Source organism: Eumetopias jubatus, unplaced genomic scaffold (assembly GCF_037043125.1).
Source record: "Eumetopias jubatus isolate StellerSeaLion01/CBP00866 unplaced genomic scaffold, mEumJub1_p1.0 scaffold_12, whole genome shotgun sequence".
Lineage (NCBI taxonomy): Eukaryota > Metazoa > Chordata > Mammalia > Carnivora > Otariidae > Eumetopias > Eumetopias jubatus.
In genome coordinates this window covers 87,447,742-87,467,339 of record NW_028274818.1, presented here as the reverse complement: position 1 = coordinate 87,467,339, position 19,598 = coordinate 87,447,742, and the positions used below count along the sequence as shown (strand labels likewise).

Sequence of the window (19,598 nt, the reverse complement as noted above, 5' to 3'; positions counted from 1 at the left end):
TCAAAGCTCTGTCAATTCCAAGATTTGCCTTTATGGTGGCACAAAAGGAGAAGGGAGCTGGGGGAGATGCCAGGAAATGACCAAAAATTAAACAAAACAAAACAAAACAAAACAAAACAAAAACCCTGCAATCATCACAGACTACTGGTATCAGACAGGGCACATAGCAGATGTGCTCCAAGGGTAAACCTAGTCTCATCTGACCAGGGCAGAGCTGAACTGCACGGCTATGCTGCCAGACAGACATGGGTGTGACTCCTGGGTCAGTCACTTTGTCACTGTAGGGACTGGACCAAATTATCTAAGATCTTTGAGTTTTTTCTCATCTGTAAAATAGGAATAACATCCCCCTTACTGGGTTGGTGTGAGCCATAAGCAGACTAGTCAATGTAAAGTCTGTAGCAGGGCACCAGGCATGCAGGGAAGTGGCCGAGGGAGTGAGGCAGCCGTCACAGAGGGGGAGAGGGATCACCTTCAAGTGATTTGTTTCACGTGTCAATCTTTTAATGCATTAAAAAAAAAAAAAAAAGACAAACTGGAAAACAGTTTTACATTGACCTGGAGGAGATCCTCACATATAGCCATTTTAACAAACCCCACAACCACATATTAAGTCTGTCCAGCTCCTGCTAGATCCTAACCTTCAGGGCTGAACCATCTTTCCCTGTTCACAGCAGAATCAGAGCATTAAGCAAAGCCACGGTTCTCAGAGACCCTCCCTTCTAAATCTTTTAGACCAAGAGGTCAGAGCAGAACCAGTCAGGGTTGTGTTATTACCCAGGAGATGGTTAAAAACAGCACTGGTAACTTCATTTACCCCTTGGGGCTCTGTGCCCACAGAATGATTTCAGAGGCCCCCGTGTATGTATGTGATTGGGTCCAGGTAGAGATATTTTGGTCTGAAATGTGAAGTTTATGGCAAATACAGAGTGGATGAATGGCTCTAGGCCAAGAGGACAAGTGTCACAAATGCTATGTCTTCAAGGAAATAAGGCATATGCTGTTGCCTCTAAATACTGTGAGGCAAGGAGTGACTGCCAGACTAGTCCATCTACATGGCAGACTCATACCTGGGTCTTTGCAAAAATAAAATCTGGGTGCTGAGGGCCCCCCTTCCAGTGAAAGCCAAAGGCCCTAGAATAGAATGCTAGAAAGTCTTTTATCAATCACCCTGGGTTAAAATAACACTTAAAGTCATTTCGGGAAGAAGAGAAATGCTAACCACCCCTCCTTTCAAGTTTTCGTAGCCAACAGGAATCTGGGCTCTGAAAAGTCACAAACACTTTCTCCCCCAAGACCATGAACAATTGTGGCAACTGGCCAAATGTGTTAGCTCAGGAAAGCTGGGAGTGACCCATGTGAGCAGTGTTCATTGTGGGCAGCTAATGGCCATGAGCAGTAGATCAGCTTCAAACCTCCACGCTGGGACAGTGCTCTGCTCTGCAGGCCTGTTTCGGCAGGATCCCGTCATCCACAGGACCAAGGAGTGGGCGTATTGGGAACAGATGATTCTGTGTTCCACAGATAATGGTATGAAGGGGCCATTAATAGATAAGGTTTAAGCACAGCATTTGGACACAACTCCTCCAGACATTCTGTTATTAAAGTCTTAGCTTAGAACCTGGAAGGACTGAGAAATTCTAAAGAATTAAACAAAACCAGACAAACAAAAAAAGAGGGTGGAAGGTATCAAAGACATAAGAGCTCTTTGTAGATGCTGGCTGGCTCACTTTGTCCCCAAGTTCATCTTAGAGCTCAAGCAAATTTGAGACACGAGGCAGAGACATTAGACCTGTGTCAAGGGCAAAAACTTCTGGTAGTAGCTCTTGGTGACGTCAATCATCAGCTCCTGGGTACATTCTGGGAGCTCCCCTGAAAACAGTCCTGGGGAAAGAAAGACCTGGTCAACCAACTGGAGCTGGGGGAGGCCAGCAGCTCTGATTTCGATTTAAACCACTACAGGGCCCTTTCCTTTACTCATGAGCATCGAAATGCTAGGTCTTCCAGCTTCAATGCTAGCAGAATATTTCTACTGACCGTATCTTCAAGATGATATTTTCGTGTGTGTGGGGAGACAAATAACACAATTCCCCGAATGGATAAATATCTTCCAGGTAAAAGAGGTTTGTATATTACTGCATGATCTGAAGAGTTAAGGCATCTCCGACTACATGGGACGTTGTTCCAGACAAAGATTTGTCCATCCCCTGGATTGTGGTATGACACCTGCTAGGCAAGCCCAGGTGAGCACCCTTTGAGGTAAGAAACTGTTCTGTTGTTCATACAATGAAACTGAATCCAATCCCCACACCTGCTACATACAGACAAATCATGGATGGGAGTAGAACAGAAATATCCTATCAAAAGACAAAAATTTGTATTTAAGGATTTCTGGAAAAGAGGCACTCTCATACACTATGGGCAGAAGTGTACATTCATACAACCATTTGGAAGAGCAATTTTGGAAAATGTAGCAAAACTTTTAGAAGTTCATACCCTGTGACCTGACAAGCCAATTTCTAAGAATTTATCCCACAAATAACCTTGCCCAGTTGATCAATATACATACAAGAATAGTAATGCAACTAAGTTTCTAATAGTGAAAAACCAGGTACAACGTCTAATGGTCCATTATACCAGGGAATGGATCAGTTACACTGTGGTACATTTATGTAATGAAAACCATGCAACCATGAAAAGGAATGAGGGGAATCTCTTCATACTGACAAGAAAAGATGCCCAAGATACACTGTTAAGAAAGCAAATTTCCAAATAGAACAGAAAGTGTGAATCTATTTGCACAGGTATAAACCAGTTTTATATATCTGTGTTATACACACAAGTACATATATACACAGATATGGTACACACACCTGTGCGTTAATATACATACAAAACAAACAAACACGCTTGCACATATAGAGAGAGAAAATAACAGGTAGGATAGAAAAAAAGGTCTATAAAATTCTCACAGGTATCTTTTACAAATGAGCAGCCTACGTCAGATTTGCAAACATGTTTGGTCTGCACAGTATTTAATCTTTTAAAAAAGTTAGCAGCCAACACTCAAAAATTCAGAGATCCCACACAGATATTCAGATTTTTAGCTCCTCGTGAACTATCAGAAGTTCTTAAAATGTTAGGTCTGTACTCTTGGCCAGCCATGATAGGCTGTCACTTCAATCACGTCTGTCTGACTCCTACAGGCAGTTTTGGCTTTTTGGCTCCTGACCCAGGTTCTTTCTGGATGGTTTGCCTTTCATTTTGTTCCACTATTCAGTGACATGCAGTGGAGCCTTCCAAAAATGTGCCAGTTGTCCTACAATCTTAGGCCTCTTTACTAAGGATGAAGATTGCCAACAGCATTATCTAGATGGTTAGCATTTGTTTGTGAAACTACTAAAAACGAACGTGGGAAGTATCTTGTCACAGTGCAGAAAGTACTGGACTCTAAATAAGGGGTCTTAAGACCTAGTCAAGGCTTTCCCACGAACCAGCTCTGACCCTATGGACAACCCAATCTCTCTAGGCCTGTTTCTCCATCTACACAATGATCTCTAAGGTCTCAGGCAGCTTGAATCCTCCATCAGAACCTCCAAACGCAGCGCTTATTTGAATTTCAAATACCAAGTACTGCCTCCTTGCCTCGGCCATCGATGCTCAAAGACCACAGTTGGTTCTAAGGACCCTGAATAAGTTAAAAGAGGTTAAGATATTTCTCTGGCAATATACTTCTCACTGCAGATCAGATACCTGTCTGACAATCAACCTAAAATGACTGCTGGGGCTGTTCGGATCTGCACTTGCTAAGAATGATGATACTTTCTCACAGTGGGAACCTAATATAGGGATAATCACTTAGCAAGGCTCTTCCTCCTTTGCAAAAGCAAAAGCCGTTTCAGCTCTTCTGAAACAGCAGAACAGCCCATTTCCTCCCCAAAGAATCTGAATGGATGATTTTCTACATCTTTGAAATCCACAGTCAATGATCTGAGTGATGAGTTTTTTAATTGGAAAAGTAACTAAGCCACCCAGGGGTACATCTCATATATTGCCAAATCTCTCGCTATAAATAGCATCTTCCATCTGTGAATCTCTGGTGTGCCTCTGTCCATGTTGCATGAGTTCAACCACGTAAAAACATATAAAGAAAAGAGACTGCCTTGGGGTGGGAGACATGAGGTTTTCTTCTTCCTTCTGTTTTTCTGTGTTTTCCAAGTTTTCTAGGAGGAGCATGTAATCACTTTTGTTTGCTCACATGTTTAGCCATTGGGAACTCTGAGCTCACGAGGGTTTTACCTAAGGGCATTCCATTAGCCAAGGTCGAGAGGGGATATATTTGCTTCTCTCAGGTGTCCTAGAGCTATCGTTGGTCTTAGACCATGTTTTATGTCAACTTTTCAGTTTGGGCATTCCTGGGCAGTGTGGGAAGTATAAGTTCAAAATCCCAACCAACACGAAGGCATTGTTAGAATTCTCTGGAGAGACTTTTTCTTTTTCCACCCAGAGCCCAGGCCAAGAGAGGCTTGCTTCTTTGTACTTTCCCTGTGCTGGTGGCAGGTTGACTCTAGATCAACTTTTATTGAGAGATCACCCTTCAAGAGGATCTCTCTGCCATATAAGGCTTTCTCTCTCATCCCCACAGAAGTATCAAACCCTAAACCACTCTACTTATTATGAAGATGCATAAACCTAACCATGCTTATAGTGTGGGTTTAGTCTCCTCTTTGTTTCTGACCCTTGGAATTTCCTTGTGAACTCGATTGTGCATTTAAAAAGATACTGGTTACATTTTTAGATAGCATTTCTAGATAATCTGTAGCAGGAGAATTTTTAAATTAGCTAGATCAATACATTGTCAGAGATAAAAATTGCATGCATTACTTTTGTGAAGGAAAATGAGATTGAGCTTTCATAATCAACACCAAGCTTACCTGGGCAGCCTGAGAAGACGGTGAATGGTGGCACCACAGTTTCTGGGGGTAATACTGTGTTGTCAAGAATTTTGCAGCAATCTTTCAACACACATCGGCGCCCCTGAAATTAAAATCTTGTCACTAGGAAATAGAGCAGGAAATGCTCGAGTAAAAGTTGCCTTGTCTGCTGCATGGAATGCTATTTTATATATTCTCCATTCATGATATCATACAATAGACAGGGCCAATAACAAGAGGTTTGGCCACAATTCCCTACTTCAGGTGACAAGCAGGAGGAGATGGGGGTATGAGTAAGTGTGTGTGTGTGTGTGAGTGTGTGTACATGAACTTGGGGAAGGAATTATATGCTAGGGACAGTTCAGGTTATCTTAGGTATTATAGACTGAAATTCAGTCTCCCAAGAGTTGTAGAATTTTTTCTCTTAAATTTAGTGGACATCTACTTTTTTGCTTGTCCAACATTTGATCCCCCTTCTTCTGGTAACAGAACCTGTATTGTCCTTGGTAACACCCGTCTGCCCATGACAGTCCCCTATCCTAACCCCAAACCCCAAGCCTGGCCACAAGGACTGTTTTATGGAATGAGCCAAATCAGTCTGATGAATCACAACATCAAGGCTTCTGCTGGGACTAGTGGGAAAGGAAGCTCTTTCCAGTGGGGTCTCTAGAGGACAGGACAGACATTTGGACCAGCTGTCTTGTTTCCAAGAGGGAAGAACCTGCCTGACAGCCTCCCAGAGGAAAGCGGGAAAGAGAAGGAGATTAATTCTCATGACATCAGTTGAACCCCTGGAGCCACCTGTGCATAGAATTAGGGTCTACTTTTGTACTCTTGGTTCATATTAGCCAATATGTTCATTTTGAAAGTTTAGGCCAAGTCTTATGCTTGACTTTATCCACTGCGGCCACTTTTGAATTCTGCATCATCCACAGCATTCTAAGGGCAAGAAATAAGGTCTGGTAGATCCGTTTCCTGGATTAAAGGGAAGGGGAGGCTTCTTCTACATACAGATTAAAGTTGTGCCTCAGACTACCTGCTGAGTAAGTGAAAGTTTTGGTCTTCACCGACTGCATTTACATCACCAGGGCCTGTGAGTTCACTTGTGTCCTGGTCAGAGGATCTGATAAAACGTACTCGACTGACAATGTAGAATCCCTAACAACATCAGGACAATGCTAACCTGTCTAGATCTCAGATTTTACCAAAGAATATGAAAGATACTTTGATTTGGTTGTATTTAAAATTTCCCAATTATTAATAAATACCCAAATCATATGTATTTCCAGGAATTTCCAGGTAGATTGCTAAATGAATTTTTTAGAAAGCTTATACCTCAAAGGTCTGAATTTTTTAAGTGACTACTAAGCTGTCTCTGGTGAGGTGGATAACAGCCCTGGCAATACTTGCCACTATCTATAGCTTAGAAACAAGTTATAACCGCAGCTCTCCATTCATTCTTGGAAAATTCTCTCCCATGAATTACCTGCTAGTGGCAATTCCCAAAATACAGCAGCTGGCCAGCTCCCCTGGTGACTCCCAAATTAACCCAAAGACGTCCTATGACACCTAAGCTCCTAATAATTCTGATTAAGCGCATAGGGCACTGGGTGGAAAGAAGCCAAATGTGCTGCGTGAAGCATGACACATTCACACAGAGGGATCTGTAAACAAAGGGCCCTGGAAAAGAAGAGCAGTGAGAATAAAACTTCCGCTGTGTACCACTGGCTACCACACAGCCTGGAGGCACCTGCTGTGTCCACTCGTTAGCCATTTTGCCCACTCAGGCAAATGATGCTTAATCAGCTTCCAGAGCATTCTGGGCAAGCTGATCAATTAAACAGCAGCAAAAGTCAAAACACAGGTACTTCTTAGGCATGAGTGCATTGGCAATAGATGAGGAGGTGAAAAGCTGAAACCGCTTCTTTATTCTTTCCTGGAGGAGTCAAGAACTCCATGTTGCCAGTATTACAGCTATACCTGTATCTCCAGATACAAGTTATTCAGCGTCTCTTAGCCTTGGGTTCCTGGTCTGGGAAACAGGACATAAAACCGAACCGCAGGGCTGCTGTGAGGATTAGAGACAATAAATGTAAAGCTCACAGCATGGTAACAGAGACTATGAAGATTGTCTGTGAGGCTTTTCCTGCAGGCATCTGGGCAGCTCTGACTGGCAACTATACCTTCACACATCCGAAAGGAGTTAGACCACCAAATGGGTGCTATCAGAAGGATCTGTGGGTCATGGGGCTAACTGGATTCTAAAAGAGTCCCTGCTAGCTACAAGATTCTAGAGTTTTAAAAGAATCTTTCTCCTGAGATTACTTGAGAATTTGTAAAAGGCTCAGCAAACAGGTACTTATGTCTGAACTGATGTATCAGAAAGGGGCACAAAAAAGCAGAGCAAGACAAGAAGATTAGAACTCCCTATGCACTGGGAACAGCATTTGGATTTTAATGTTTCAGACAGTTAGCTCCAGGGATAAAGGACGGGGCTAACACACTAGGCTACTATGAGCATGTCATCACTTTGCTGAAGAAAATGCCAGAAAAATCCAGCTGTGGCTTAGAAAGCCAACTTCTGTCACACAAAATGAGGGGACAGGATGGATTTCACAATTTTCCCCCTTTCTTCAATATCATGCCAAATGAAAGACCCTCTGTCTCTAATATATATGAAGGGACTCCTTTGGAGGAGAATATTTGGCAAAACAACCTCTTTCCTTAATTCTGCGTAACAGGCCAGATTGGGATGTTTTCCACAGCAATGTGGCTCTCCACTGCATGGTCCATCTTTACTGTGCTCTCATGGCTTGCAGAATGTGACCACAGGGTTTCTACAAGTATTTTATTCTTGAGTATTAGCCAGAACAGAGAGCTGCCTCTGTATTATTGGGAATAGCTATTTAAAACATGAAAAGTCTTTGGCTTTTCCTAGAAGCTAGGATTTGGGTACAAATTTAAAATATAGGAAACAGGGGCACCTGGGTGGCTCAGTCGTTAAGCGTCTGCCTTCGGCTCAGGTCATGATCCCAGGGTCCTGGGATCAAGCCCCACATTGGGCTCCCTGCTCACCGGGAAGCCTGCTTCTCCCTCTTCCGCTCCCCCCTGCTTGTGTTCCCTCTCTGGCTGTGTGTCTCTCTCTGTCAGATAAATAAATAAAATCTTAAAAAAATATAGAGGAAACATTTTCCCTAACTCTTAAGGCAGTTCAACTCTGGTCATTAGCATTCTCACCCAGGATGTTCTCATAAATCCCAACTGAAATCAAGCTCTTCATCTATGAAATACTGAGAAATCCAACTTTGTAAAGCCTTGGCCAGATGAAACAAGTAGATGCCAAGGCTCCTGTGGACCAGGATCCCACACGTCCACTGAGCAAGGGCCCACTTGTACCCCACATGCCCATCACCCTGAACTACTTGGAGTTCCCCTAATGTTATGCCCCTTGTCCCCACTAGACTGTACGATCCTGGAGGTAAAGCAACAGGTAGGCCATAAAGCAGGCATGGCTATTCATTAAGCCTGGGTTCAAATCCCAGCTCTACCACTTCATAGCTCTGTCAAATCCCCTAATTTCTAAGGTCTTCAGGCTTGTTGTCTGCAAATAGGGATAATAACAGTTAACTACCACCCTCGGATGGTTATGAGGGTCAAATGAAAAAAATCAAAGGCAAGAGTTTAACATCTTATAGAAGAGGTTAGATAATGTTTAACCGTGATTATTGATGCCTAGAAAACTCCAAATCCAGTAATGATTCGAGTAGACCAGAAACTACTTCTACCCTGCTTGGCCACAGAAGCAGAGGCCCACTGATGTGAGGGATGGGAGCTGGAGGGGCAGTAAGGACGTTTAGCCAGCCAAGACACCATACTCACAATCACACAGTTCTTGCCAACGTGAACGTAAGAGCCAATCTGAGCTGCGTTGACCACACAATCTTCCTCAATAAAGACATGGTCCCCGATATGTAAAGGAAAGAATGCAACGCTAGAGAAGGAAAAGAAGATGAACAAAAGAAAATATCAAGGTGATTTGCTTTTGGTCAAGGTTTACAGAACTGCTGATCATACTCTCAACTTCATCATCTTGTCTTAATAAGACTGCTCCTAAAAGGAAGGAATCCTTAGGCTAGGAGAATTCTATAATGAAATCAGAAATATTGGACCAAGCAGTGTGCAAGGAAACAGCAAGACAGAAGCAGCGAGACCTTCCAAGCTAAAAGAGTTGGCAGCAAATGAATGCGTGTTTTGCTCATTCCTGCCTCCTTGGAAATGCTCATAGGTCACATTTTCGGTAATCTGCCCTACAATGTTGTAGGGGACTGACATCAGTTCCTGGGATGTATTTTCTACCATTCAACATTTCAAAAATTTGTATTTTCACTGATTTTACTGAGTACCTACTGTATGCCAGACTCTATGCTAGAAATTGGAGACAGAATGGCAAGCAAAAAGGACACCATCTGGCCCACGAGGAGCTAGCAATCAAGAAAAGAGAGATTAAACAAATGATTATATAAGTAATTAATTACAACTACAACAAGTACTACAAAGTAAAAAATACCAAGTTATAAGCAGAGACTTCACCTAGATTGGAAGTTTGGTAAAAGCTTAATTGAAAGTGACATTTAAGGGGCACCTGGGTGACTCAGTTGGTTAAGCATCTGACTTCGGCTCAGGTCATGATCTCAGGGTCCTGGGATCAAGTCTCGTGTTGGGCTCTGCACTCAGTGGGGAGTCTGCTTCCTCTCTCCTTCTCCCTCTGCCCATCCCCATGCTCATCTGTCCTCTCTCTCTCTCAAATGAATAAATAAAATCTTAAAAAAAAAAAGTGACATTTAAGCCAAGAATTGAAGGAGGAGGAGTCAGGAGGCTTTCTCCAGACTTCTGACATCATTGCCATTCTCCATGATTCCTCAAACGTCATTGACCGTGGTTCTATGATCACATTTACAAGTAACTTCAGTACCTTGGGATGGAAAATATTTGGACTAGAACTAAAATAAAGTAGCTGGATGCTCACTGGCTCTATCTAGTCCTGTGCTCTATTTTGTCAGAGACGATACCTGTCCTCCCTGGACCTATAGTTTATTTAAATCTTCCTTAATCCATTCGTATTTTTGATCTGGGACCCTTGTGTGACAATGGATTCCTTGATCTTATCAGTCTACAGCAGCACTGTCAGCACCTGAATTTTAAATTAAAAATTCCAAACTTGATATTATTATCTGGTTCTTGTATTGAGATACATGGGGTGGGGGACAGGGGAATCCATGCTCACTTGCTGTTCATGTGTTGCTACTTACACTTTTGTATTCCTGTATTTCTCATGTGGACTATTCCTATTTACACATCCTACTGTTCACCAATAAACCCCCTATTTGTTCTCGGAGCTCTTCCGAGACCATAGCCAGCACAGTAATGCTGCTATCAGAAGGGGGAGCCGACGATTCTGGCAGAGTACCTGTCACAGTGTGGAACCACGAAAGCCCACCACAAGGATTTCTCAGTTCCCCTCAATAGCCTTCTGAGCTAATGAGCAAATGTTTTCACGTGAATGATTTGCAGTGATTCCCTGCTCCCATTCCTATCTGTAATGGAAAGCCTGGAGTCTGACTTCATTCTGAGACATGCAGGATGATTCCTGTGTGCTTTACTCCCAGGTATTATAGTCTGAGTTGGTTGCTTTCTTTACTGTTCCTCCCTAACCATGTTCAGCCCTACGATAGGAGTGTCACAATACACAGTGGCTATCACATTATAGTATCACATTCTATAGTAGCCATCTCTGTATGTAAGTGTTTCTACTACTAGGTTTTTGAGAACTTTGAGGCAGGAACGCTCTTTCATCCATCTTCATGTACCCATCTTATAATCTAGTGACTGACACAAAGAAAGCACTCAATCAATGCTTGCTAAATTACTCAATGAAATGCAGCTGGTGCCACAGGTAGGAGCCAGGAGGGAAAAGAGAGAGGCAAAACAACAACAACAAAAATACCAGCACATCAGGCATGGTGGACAGTTTTCCTGCCCTGTCCATGCCCTCCCCTGGATAATCCTTACTCCCACTGACAGAATGGTGGCCCTGACTTGCCCCTGCCCTCTGAGTCAAAACTGTTTAGACCAGGGGTGGGCACTTAACTCCAGCTGAGCCAATCAGATTCCCTCTGCCAAGATTCTGGAAATAAGACCTAAAATCTTTGGCTGGTATCTTTTGAAGCCTGAATAGAGAACTGATATAAATAAGGGGCTGAGGCAGCATGGTTGGCTCCATGAGAAAAGGGGGATGACAAAGCCAACGTGAAAGAGAAGAGAGGGAGGCAGAAATGCAGGGACAAAGACCGACAAGAAACAACATAATCTCGGTGACAGAGCGATAGACAGCATAGTTGTCTTGATTCTGGCTAGCTGTCCAATTACAGGTTCTAGTCCCTATGAGGCCTGGCCCCTTTTCCTACCCTTATATTCAATTAAATATGCCTGCATCTCTTCATCAGAACCCCCTCTGCCTTTGCCAGTTGAAGTGGATTCTGTTTCTGGCAACCAACCAACAACTAGACTAAGACAACCACCACCAGAGTTGTGTTCATTACAGTGAATTCCTCCTCAGTGACCCAAACAATAGCACAGACCTGCTCCTTACACCACAACTCAACACCCGGAATATACCACCCGAAGCAGCATCTCTCACAAGACTGAAACAAGGTAAGTAAATTACATACCCTTTGCTGAATTTCTTGAACGGTGGCCTTATGACACTCCGACTTTTCACAACACAATGACGTCCAACTCTTACATTTGCTAGATCCCCTCGGATAATACAGTCATTCATCACAATGGTCTACAAAATAAAACACATTTTAAAAAAGCTACCAACAGGGTGCCTGGGTGGCTCAGTTGGTTAAGTGACTGCCTTCGGCTCAGGTCATGATCCTGGAGTCCCGGGATCGAGTCCCACATCGGGCTCCCTGCTCAGCAGGGAGTCTGCTTCTCCCTCTGACCCTCTTCCCTCTCGTGCTCTCTCTCATTCTCTCTCTCTCAAATAAATAAAATCTAAAAGAAATAAAATAAAAAAATAAAAAATAAAAAGCTACCAACATAGCCCAAAACACAACAAAAAAGAGTAGGTAAGTAGGCACTGATTGAAGTTATGCTATGATCTACTGAGTCACACATTCTGTCAAAAGGGATAACTTTAAGGTAAAGAGAACTGCCCTCCTAACACTGACTCAGTTAGGGGCGCCTGGGTGGCTCAGTTGTTAAGCATCTGCCTTCATCTCGGGTCATGATCCCAGAGTCCCAGGATCGAGTTCTGGGATCGAGTCCCACATCGGGCTCCCTGTTTGGTGGGGAGTCTGCTTCTCCCTCTGCTCTTCACCTTGCTTGTGCTCTCTTTCTCTCTTTCTTAAATAAATAAATAAATAAAATCTTAAAAAAAAAAACTGACTCAGCTGAAGATGTTCCCAGGATCATGAGCTTTGCCCTTAATATCCCATAAATAGGACTCGTTGAATAAATAGACCTTTACTAAGAATGCCTGTAGCTGACCTAGTTTACTCACTACTTCAGATTCACTTGATTCTACCTGCCCTTAAGCCTTGGCTGCTTGCTCAGTGAGAATCCAGGCTGCTCTTACCTTTGTCCAATCTCCCAATACTACTGACTACCTCTAGCTTCATGCTCCTGGAGGTAGGCCTACTGAGCTCATGGTTTCTCTCCCAAATTCTGGACGCAGATGAAGTGCTACACTGCAGGGTATGATATCCAGCTGCCCCAAAGATTGCCTGGATGGGCTTCAGGGTGAATTATGTAACTCAGAAGTTTGGGGGAATTAATGCCCCATACTTGGTAAAGAGTAGGCATTCTGGAAATGTCTTTTGAATAAATGGGGTAAAAAAAAAAAAAGTGCATATGGCTGGGGTTACAGCTGGACAAGTAAGCTGGGCCTAGGGCTTATGAGGCATTATGTATATTGAGTACAGAAGCTTAGGCTTTTTCCCTAGAGGATATAGAGGATATAAGAAATCAAAGTTTTTAAGCAGATGATTAACACACTGAATCTTCATTTTAGAAATATTACTCTGAAAGCAGTCTAGAGTGAACGGAGGAGGCAGGTAAGACTGGAGGGAAGGTGACACTTTAGATGACTACAGTGGATCAAGGTAAAATGAGAGAATGGGCCTTCTCTATGACAATAGTTGTGCATGAAGAAAAGAGAAATACAAGGTAGAGGAATCTGATCAAGCCTCCAGATCTACTAATTAAGAGGGAGGAGAGGGGCAGAAAGACCGCATTCAACAACCATGTAAATAGAATTGGCCAAATTCAAAATTTGAAAATTCTACAGAACAATGAGCCAGTTTCTTCAACATATAAGTGTGATGGAGAGGAAAACAGGCTGGGGGAAAAGAACTGTTACAGGCTTAAAGAGTCCTGAGAGATATATCAACCAGATGCAATGTGTACTTGACCTTGTTTGGATCCTGATTTGACTAAACCAACTGTAAAAAGACATGTTAAGATACTAGAAGATTGAACATGGACTGAGGATTAGACGATAGTAGGAAATAACTGGCTTCTTAAAAAATATATCATGATAAGGGTACTCTACACATTTTTTAAAATCTTTAAATCTTAGTGATATATATTAAAGTATTTATGGGTGAAATAATACAGTGTTTGCAATTTGCTTTAAAATACCCCAACTCCCTGCCCCGCCCCTGGTCAAAATAGGTATCTGTTTGTGGGGCAGGTACAGAGATGAAACAAGGACGTCAGAATATTGCTAACTGCAGAAGCTGGTGAATGAGTATATGGAGATTCATTATATGTTCTCTCTACTTTGGTATATGTCTTAAAAGTTGCATAACAATACTGCTCATCTATAAAAAGTAATGAATTGTTAATCCACTAATGTACACAACAGGGATAAATCTCAAAAACATGCTGAGTGAAAGAAGGCTGACAACAAAGAGTACATAATTCCCATTACAGGCAACTCTAGAAAATGCGAAAGTAATCTCTATTAGTCTTACACCATTGGTTATCTGGGGCCAAGGGTAGTAGGAGGACTGACAGCAGAGGGGTCCAAGGAAATTAGGGTGATAGAAATATTTTATATCTTAATTGTGGTTGCACAGCTGTAAGCATCAGTCAAAACTTGTCAAACTGAGGGGCGCCTGGATGGCTCAGTTGGTTAAGCATCTGCCTCAGCTCAGATCATGGTCCCAAGGTCCTGGGATTGAGCCCCAAATCAAGCTCCCTCCTCAGCGGGGAGCCTGCTTCTCCCTCTCCCTCTACTCTTACCCTCTGGCTGGGCTCTCTCTCTCTCATTCACTCGCTCGCTCGCTCTCAAATAAATAAATCTTTAAAAAAAAAGCACCGGGGTGCCTGGGTGGCTCAGTTGGTTAAGCGACTGCCTTCGGCTCAGGTCATGATCCTGGAGTCCTGGGCTCGAGTCCCACGTCGGGCTCCCTGCTCAGCGGGGAGTCTGCTTCTCCCTCTGACCCTCCTCCCTCTCATGCTCTCTGTCTCTCATTCTCTCTCTCAAATAAATAAATAAAATCTTTTAAAAATAAATAAATAAATAAAAGCACCAAAACTTGTCAAACTGCACACTTAAAATGGGTACAATTCATTGTATGTAAATTACATCTCAATAAAGATAACTTTGAAAATGTTCCACTATAGGGGCACCTGGGTGTCTCAGTAGGTTAAGCATCTGCCTTCGGCTCAGGTCATGATCTCGAGGTCGTGGGATCAAGCCCCACGTCGGGCTCCCTGCTCAGCAGGGTGTCTGTTTGTCCCTCTCCCTCTGGCCCTCTCCCTGCCTCATGCTCTCTCTTGCCCACTCTCTCAAATAAATAAAATCTTTAAAATAAGTGTTCCACTATCAAATGTTAAAAATGGAAAAAAGGGAAGAGAATCTATATGACTTGGTCATTGTTTGATATTGGAGAAAGAGAGAAAGGGAATGTAGGATGAGAGTCTAGAATGGGGTAAGCGATTCTGGAGACTGGACTGGATGACAAATTCAACTGTGAAATGCTACTTGAGGTATCTGTTGGATGACCACCAGGCAGTTGAAATGAAGGTCTGGGGCCCAGGACAGAAGAGGTAGATGGGGAACACCTCAAATACAGGTGAATTTAGATATGTCACTAACCTGAACACCAGGCTCTGAGAAATTACTAAAAAAGAAGTGGGCTCCTACTTCGAAGAGTTTACCAATGTCACCTGCATATGTTCGGTCTATAAAACCTCTATCAGTAAAAAGATAATTTCTAATCAGCTGCTGACTATAAAGGACTATAGTTCCTCTTGGTTTTTAAAAATGGTCTCCTTCAAGTTTAAAGAGATATCTGCTTCTAGTATGTACCCTTTCATCTGAAATCCTTCATTTACTTTAATCATTGTTTTCTGTTTATGCTTCCATCTACAATCAGAGAAAATGACTTCCTTTTCTTTGGAGGAAAGAAGAATACCAAGAGTTCTGAGTATCTGGTAATGGTTGTTTTTGTTTTACTGTGTTTTAAACAAAGATAGCAATCTTAATCTGGAAATAAAGAAAATCCACAGAAGTCCCTCAGGCAGCCTAAATTACACTCGCATTTGAAGAAGCAAACATGAAAAACATTAAGTAATGGATAATCACAGGAGGTCAAAGAGATTTAGCATGAGGGACTCAAATCCTGGTTTCCTATCTCATAAAGAATGGAGCTGAAGATGAGAAGTCAGATTCAAAAGAGAGGCAGCAGGATGTTAAAATGAAAGTGAGTGCACATAAGGACCTCACAGGGAAAAAAATGGTAGTAGAGCAGAGTTCACTGAACTCAACAAAGGATGAGGCAGAGGTGGGAAGCTGGAGGTCTAAGAACCGCACCCAAAAACCTGTTTTGTTTGGCTCATGCACCTTCTTTCATCATTTGAATTTAATGCTATTATTTGAATAGTGGGACATTTTGCATTAAAACAATCCAGATTTCCAATTTCTTTTGAGAAAATATAGGTCTATATTCCCACATGGCAACAATCAGCTTGAGTTTAGCTAGGACAAGTATTCTTCAATTCACCAGGCCCCACCACTCTCTGTTGTTGGCACCCAGTCTTCCTTACTCATTTGATCCCTGCCTATCCCTGCAGGCACTATAACACCTGATACAGGGTTTAGGAAAATAGAAATCTCACAGTTCTGAAAAGGACAAAACAAAAAACTGGGAACAAAATAACCAGTAGGAGAGGGGATAAATGGAACTGTACACAGTAGTGAAAACGCACAAACCACAGTGAATCTTAGAAACAGAACTGAGAACAATGGTACTTAGTGTGATAGGTGTTTCCTACCATGGTTATTATAAGTGAGTGTAAAAAAAGTAAGTAACAGAAAGCCAATAAAGCTAAACTATATATGTATATAGTTTACATGGATGTAAACGTGTATATATGTATTAGTTTACATCCTATAACATACATGAACTTTGAAAACATTATGCTAAGTGAAATAAACCAGAAAAAAAAGGACAAATATTATATATCTAGACTAGGTAAATTCACAGAGACAGGAAGTGGATTGAGGTTATTAGTGACTAGGCAGGGTGTGGGGGGCAGGGGTGGGGAGACGGGTAGGGAGATGGGGAGGAAACAGGGAGTTATTCCTTAATGAGTATGGAGCTTCTGTCTGGGTGATTAAAGTTTTAGAAATAGATAGTGGTGATGATTGCACAATGGTTGTAAATAGAATTTTTTTTTTTTAAATATTTTATTTATTTATTTGACAGAGAGAGAGAGAGAGAACAAGTAGGCAGAGAGGCAGGCAGAGGGAGAGGGAGAAGCAGGCTCCCCACGGAGCAGGGAGCCCGATGCGGGGCTCGATCCCAGGACCCTGGGATCATGACCTGAGCCACCCAGGCGCCCCAATAGAATGTTTTTTTTAAGCTATTAAAAGCCATTAAAAAATAGAATGTTTTTTTAATGTTTTTTAACTCCACCCAGTGTGGAGCCCAATGCGGGGCTTGAACTCACGACCCTGAGATGAAGACTTGAGCTAAGATCAAGAGTAGGACGCTCAACCAAATGAGCCACCCAGGCACCCCAATTGTAAATACAATTAATGCCAATGGATTGTACACTTAAAAACAGTTAAAGTGGCAAATTTTGTCACATATATTTTATAACAATTTAATAAAGAAATGTTCCCTACAAAAATCACAGAAAATGTTTTGAAATTACCTAAGGGATTTTTTTTTTAAAGATTTTATTTATTTATTTGACAGAGAGCGAGAGACACAGCGAGAGAGGGAACACAAGCAGGGGGAGTGGGAGAGGGAGAAGCAGGCTTCCTGTGGAGCTGGGAGCCCGATGCGGGGCTCAATCCCAGGACCCTGGGATCATGACTGAGCCAAAGGCAGATGCTTAATGACTGAGCCATCCAGGTGCTCACCTTAGGGATTTCTAAAAAACTCCACACATTGGGGCGCCTGGGTGGCTCAGTCGTTAAGCGTCTGCCTTCGGCTCAGGTCATGATCTCAGGGTCCTGGGATCGAGCCCCGCATCGGGCTTCGTGCCCAGCGGGAGGCCTGCTTCTCCCTCTCCCACTCCCCCAGCTTGTGTTCCTTCTCTCGCTTTGTCTCTCTCTGTCAAATAAATAAATCAAATCTTTAAAAAACAAAAAAACAAAAAAAACTCCACACATTTGCTAATGAGTCAGACTGGGGTTAACTGAATTTTCTAATTCTGTGCAGGAACAGTGTGTCTATAATTACTAATTATACCTAATTACTGAACTATATTTCTTTCTATTAAATCTCATGATGAGCTGATGGAGATAGCAATTGTGTCTCTACTGAAAAAATTTATGATTGCTTGATTATAGTGAGACTGTTTTCCCTTTGAAGTTAGAGATGTAACATTTCAAAGAAAAATGGCAGGAAAAACTATGGGTTCAGTGTTTGTCAAGTTCAAATATATCTTGATATTTTCTCTGGTTCTGAAATGTCCTAATATTACTCCCAAGTTTATACTCATCTCTCTGCTATTTCAATTTATTTAGACTACAAATTCTCAGCCTTTCATATTCCATTTTGCAAATCTGTTTCATGGTTTAGTGTCTTTTCCAATTCTCTTTTTTTAAAGATTTTATTTATTTATTTGACACAGAAAGAGAAAGTGCACAAGCAGCGGGGAGAAGCAGAGAGGGAGAAGCAGGCTCCCCGCTGAGCAGAGAGCACAACTGGGGCTCAATCCCAGGACCCTGAGATCATGACTTGAGCCTAAGGTAGACATTTAACCGAATGAGCCACCCAGGCGCCCCCCCATTTGCAAATTAATTTTAAGAGTTTCAGTTAATGCTGAATCATTATTACTAAACAGTTAATTATACTACTATACTTTATAGCTTCTACACTAAAATATTTTGTTGCCTATTTATGTTTGTGTCCATTAGTTTAGGGCACATCACAATACTTTAAAATAATTTCAGTTCTATATACCAGGTGCCATGGTATATACCATTCCTGGCATAAAGGGGAAAACGTTTTCTGTTGCCTCCTTTTATTGAATCTTTTTTGTATTCAATAAAATTTGGAGAATGAAAAAGAGAATTTTTCAATGTACAGCAATAAATGGGAGACATAGCAACATATTATGTGCCCTCCCGATGTGATAATTAGTGGAAAGAAAGCAAAGGTATGCATCCTGGAACTGGCTTGGTCCCTTACCTTGCCATTAAGAACGATGTTCTGACTTCCACACAATACGGACTGGCGACTAACTTTGTTTCCAGATGCCTGAAAGCAAAGAGCAGAAAATGGGGATAAGCAAACTGAGTGGATTCTGGACTACAGGTTTCCATCAAGAAAGCTGCTACTGGAGAGGAAAGGACTTGAAATGGGGCAAAGTCTTCAATGAAATGAGTACAGGATATCAAAGCAAGGATGGATTTGGAAACTGTGGATTCCAAGAAGGGATCCAGAATTTGGATGTGGTAGGTCTAGAGCCTAATAACATCAGACACGGGGATTCAAGTTTCAGTTCTATATCCAGGATAAACCGATATCAGAGTTGCAAGAATTCACAGCAACGCGGACTGAGCACTTACCCTACTTCGATCAATTTACACGCATCGTGTATTGACTATAAAAGACCTAACCGTCTTTTAGCAAGAGTAATAAATTACGACACGTTAGTTTAAAAAAAAAACCTTCCGAAAGGCCCGAAGCCAGGAGTTGTTATTGATATTAAGGTGGATGAGACTTGTCCTGCTTTCTGGAAGGCATTTTATCTTTAGGAAATCAGGAATAAATAAAAAAGCCTAAACTGGCCATGCAAGGAAGAAATAACAAAGCTGGGCCATTCACTAAGTGATCTAGGTAATCTCGGACTAAACGCCAAAGGGACCCAGGGTGGGGCAGGGACAGGATGGGGACACCAGCCTCAAAGGGACGCAGGCTCGGAAAAGGGAGTGCAGATGTCTAGACACGCGCACCGTCTCGATGTACTCGGACTTGTTGTAAAGCAGCTCGCCCAACTCCATGGTCACCAACTCCTTGTCGCAGCTCCGGTTCCTATCAAAGCCTGTCAGCCGGTCAGTCAGACTGGGATTCAGGCTACTTCCGGCCGCTCCTCCACTTCCGCTCTGGGCGTCCTCCGCTCTTATCCGCA

General features: G+C 42.4%; 1 protein-coding gene across 1 annotated transcript; it reads right to left on the bottom strand.

Annotated features, from left to right (window-relative positions):
* Nucleotides 1-482: 482 nt before the first annotated feature.
* On the bottom strand, nt 483-19,561 carry DCTN5 (dynactin subunit 5). The gene is made up of 6 exons (XM_028090444.2): nt 19,423-19,561; nt 18,656-18,724; nt 11,663-11,781; nt 8,814-8,925; nt 4,935-5,037; nt 483-1,884 (listed from the first exon to the last, which is right to left on the bottom strand). The coding sequence occupies exons 1-6, from the start codon at nt 19,468-19,470 to the stop codon at nt 1,787-1,789; spliced, it is 549 nt and encodes a 182-aa protein (XP_027946245.1). The 5' UTR covers nt 19,471-19,561; the 3' UTR covers nt 483-1,786.
* Between the last annotated feature and the right edge of the window lie 37 nt (nt 19,562-19,598).

Bases quoted from the DNA above. Each gene is read 5' to 3' on its own strand.
- DCTN5 (XM_028090444.2), bottom strand. From the start codon at position 19,470: ATGGAGTTGGGCGAGCTGCTTTACAACAAGTCCGAGTACATCGAGACG. The intron at 11,782-18,655 runs GTAAGGGACCAA...TTTATTTTGTAG, and splicing joins ACATCGTTCTTAATGGCAAG to ACCATTGTGATGAATGACTG. The intron at 5,038-8,813 runs GTGAGTATGGTG...TTTTAATTTCAG, and splicing joins TTGGCAAGAACTGTGTGATT to GGGCGCCGATGTGTGTTGAA.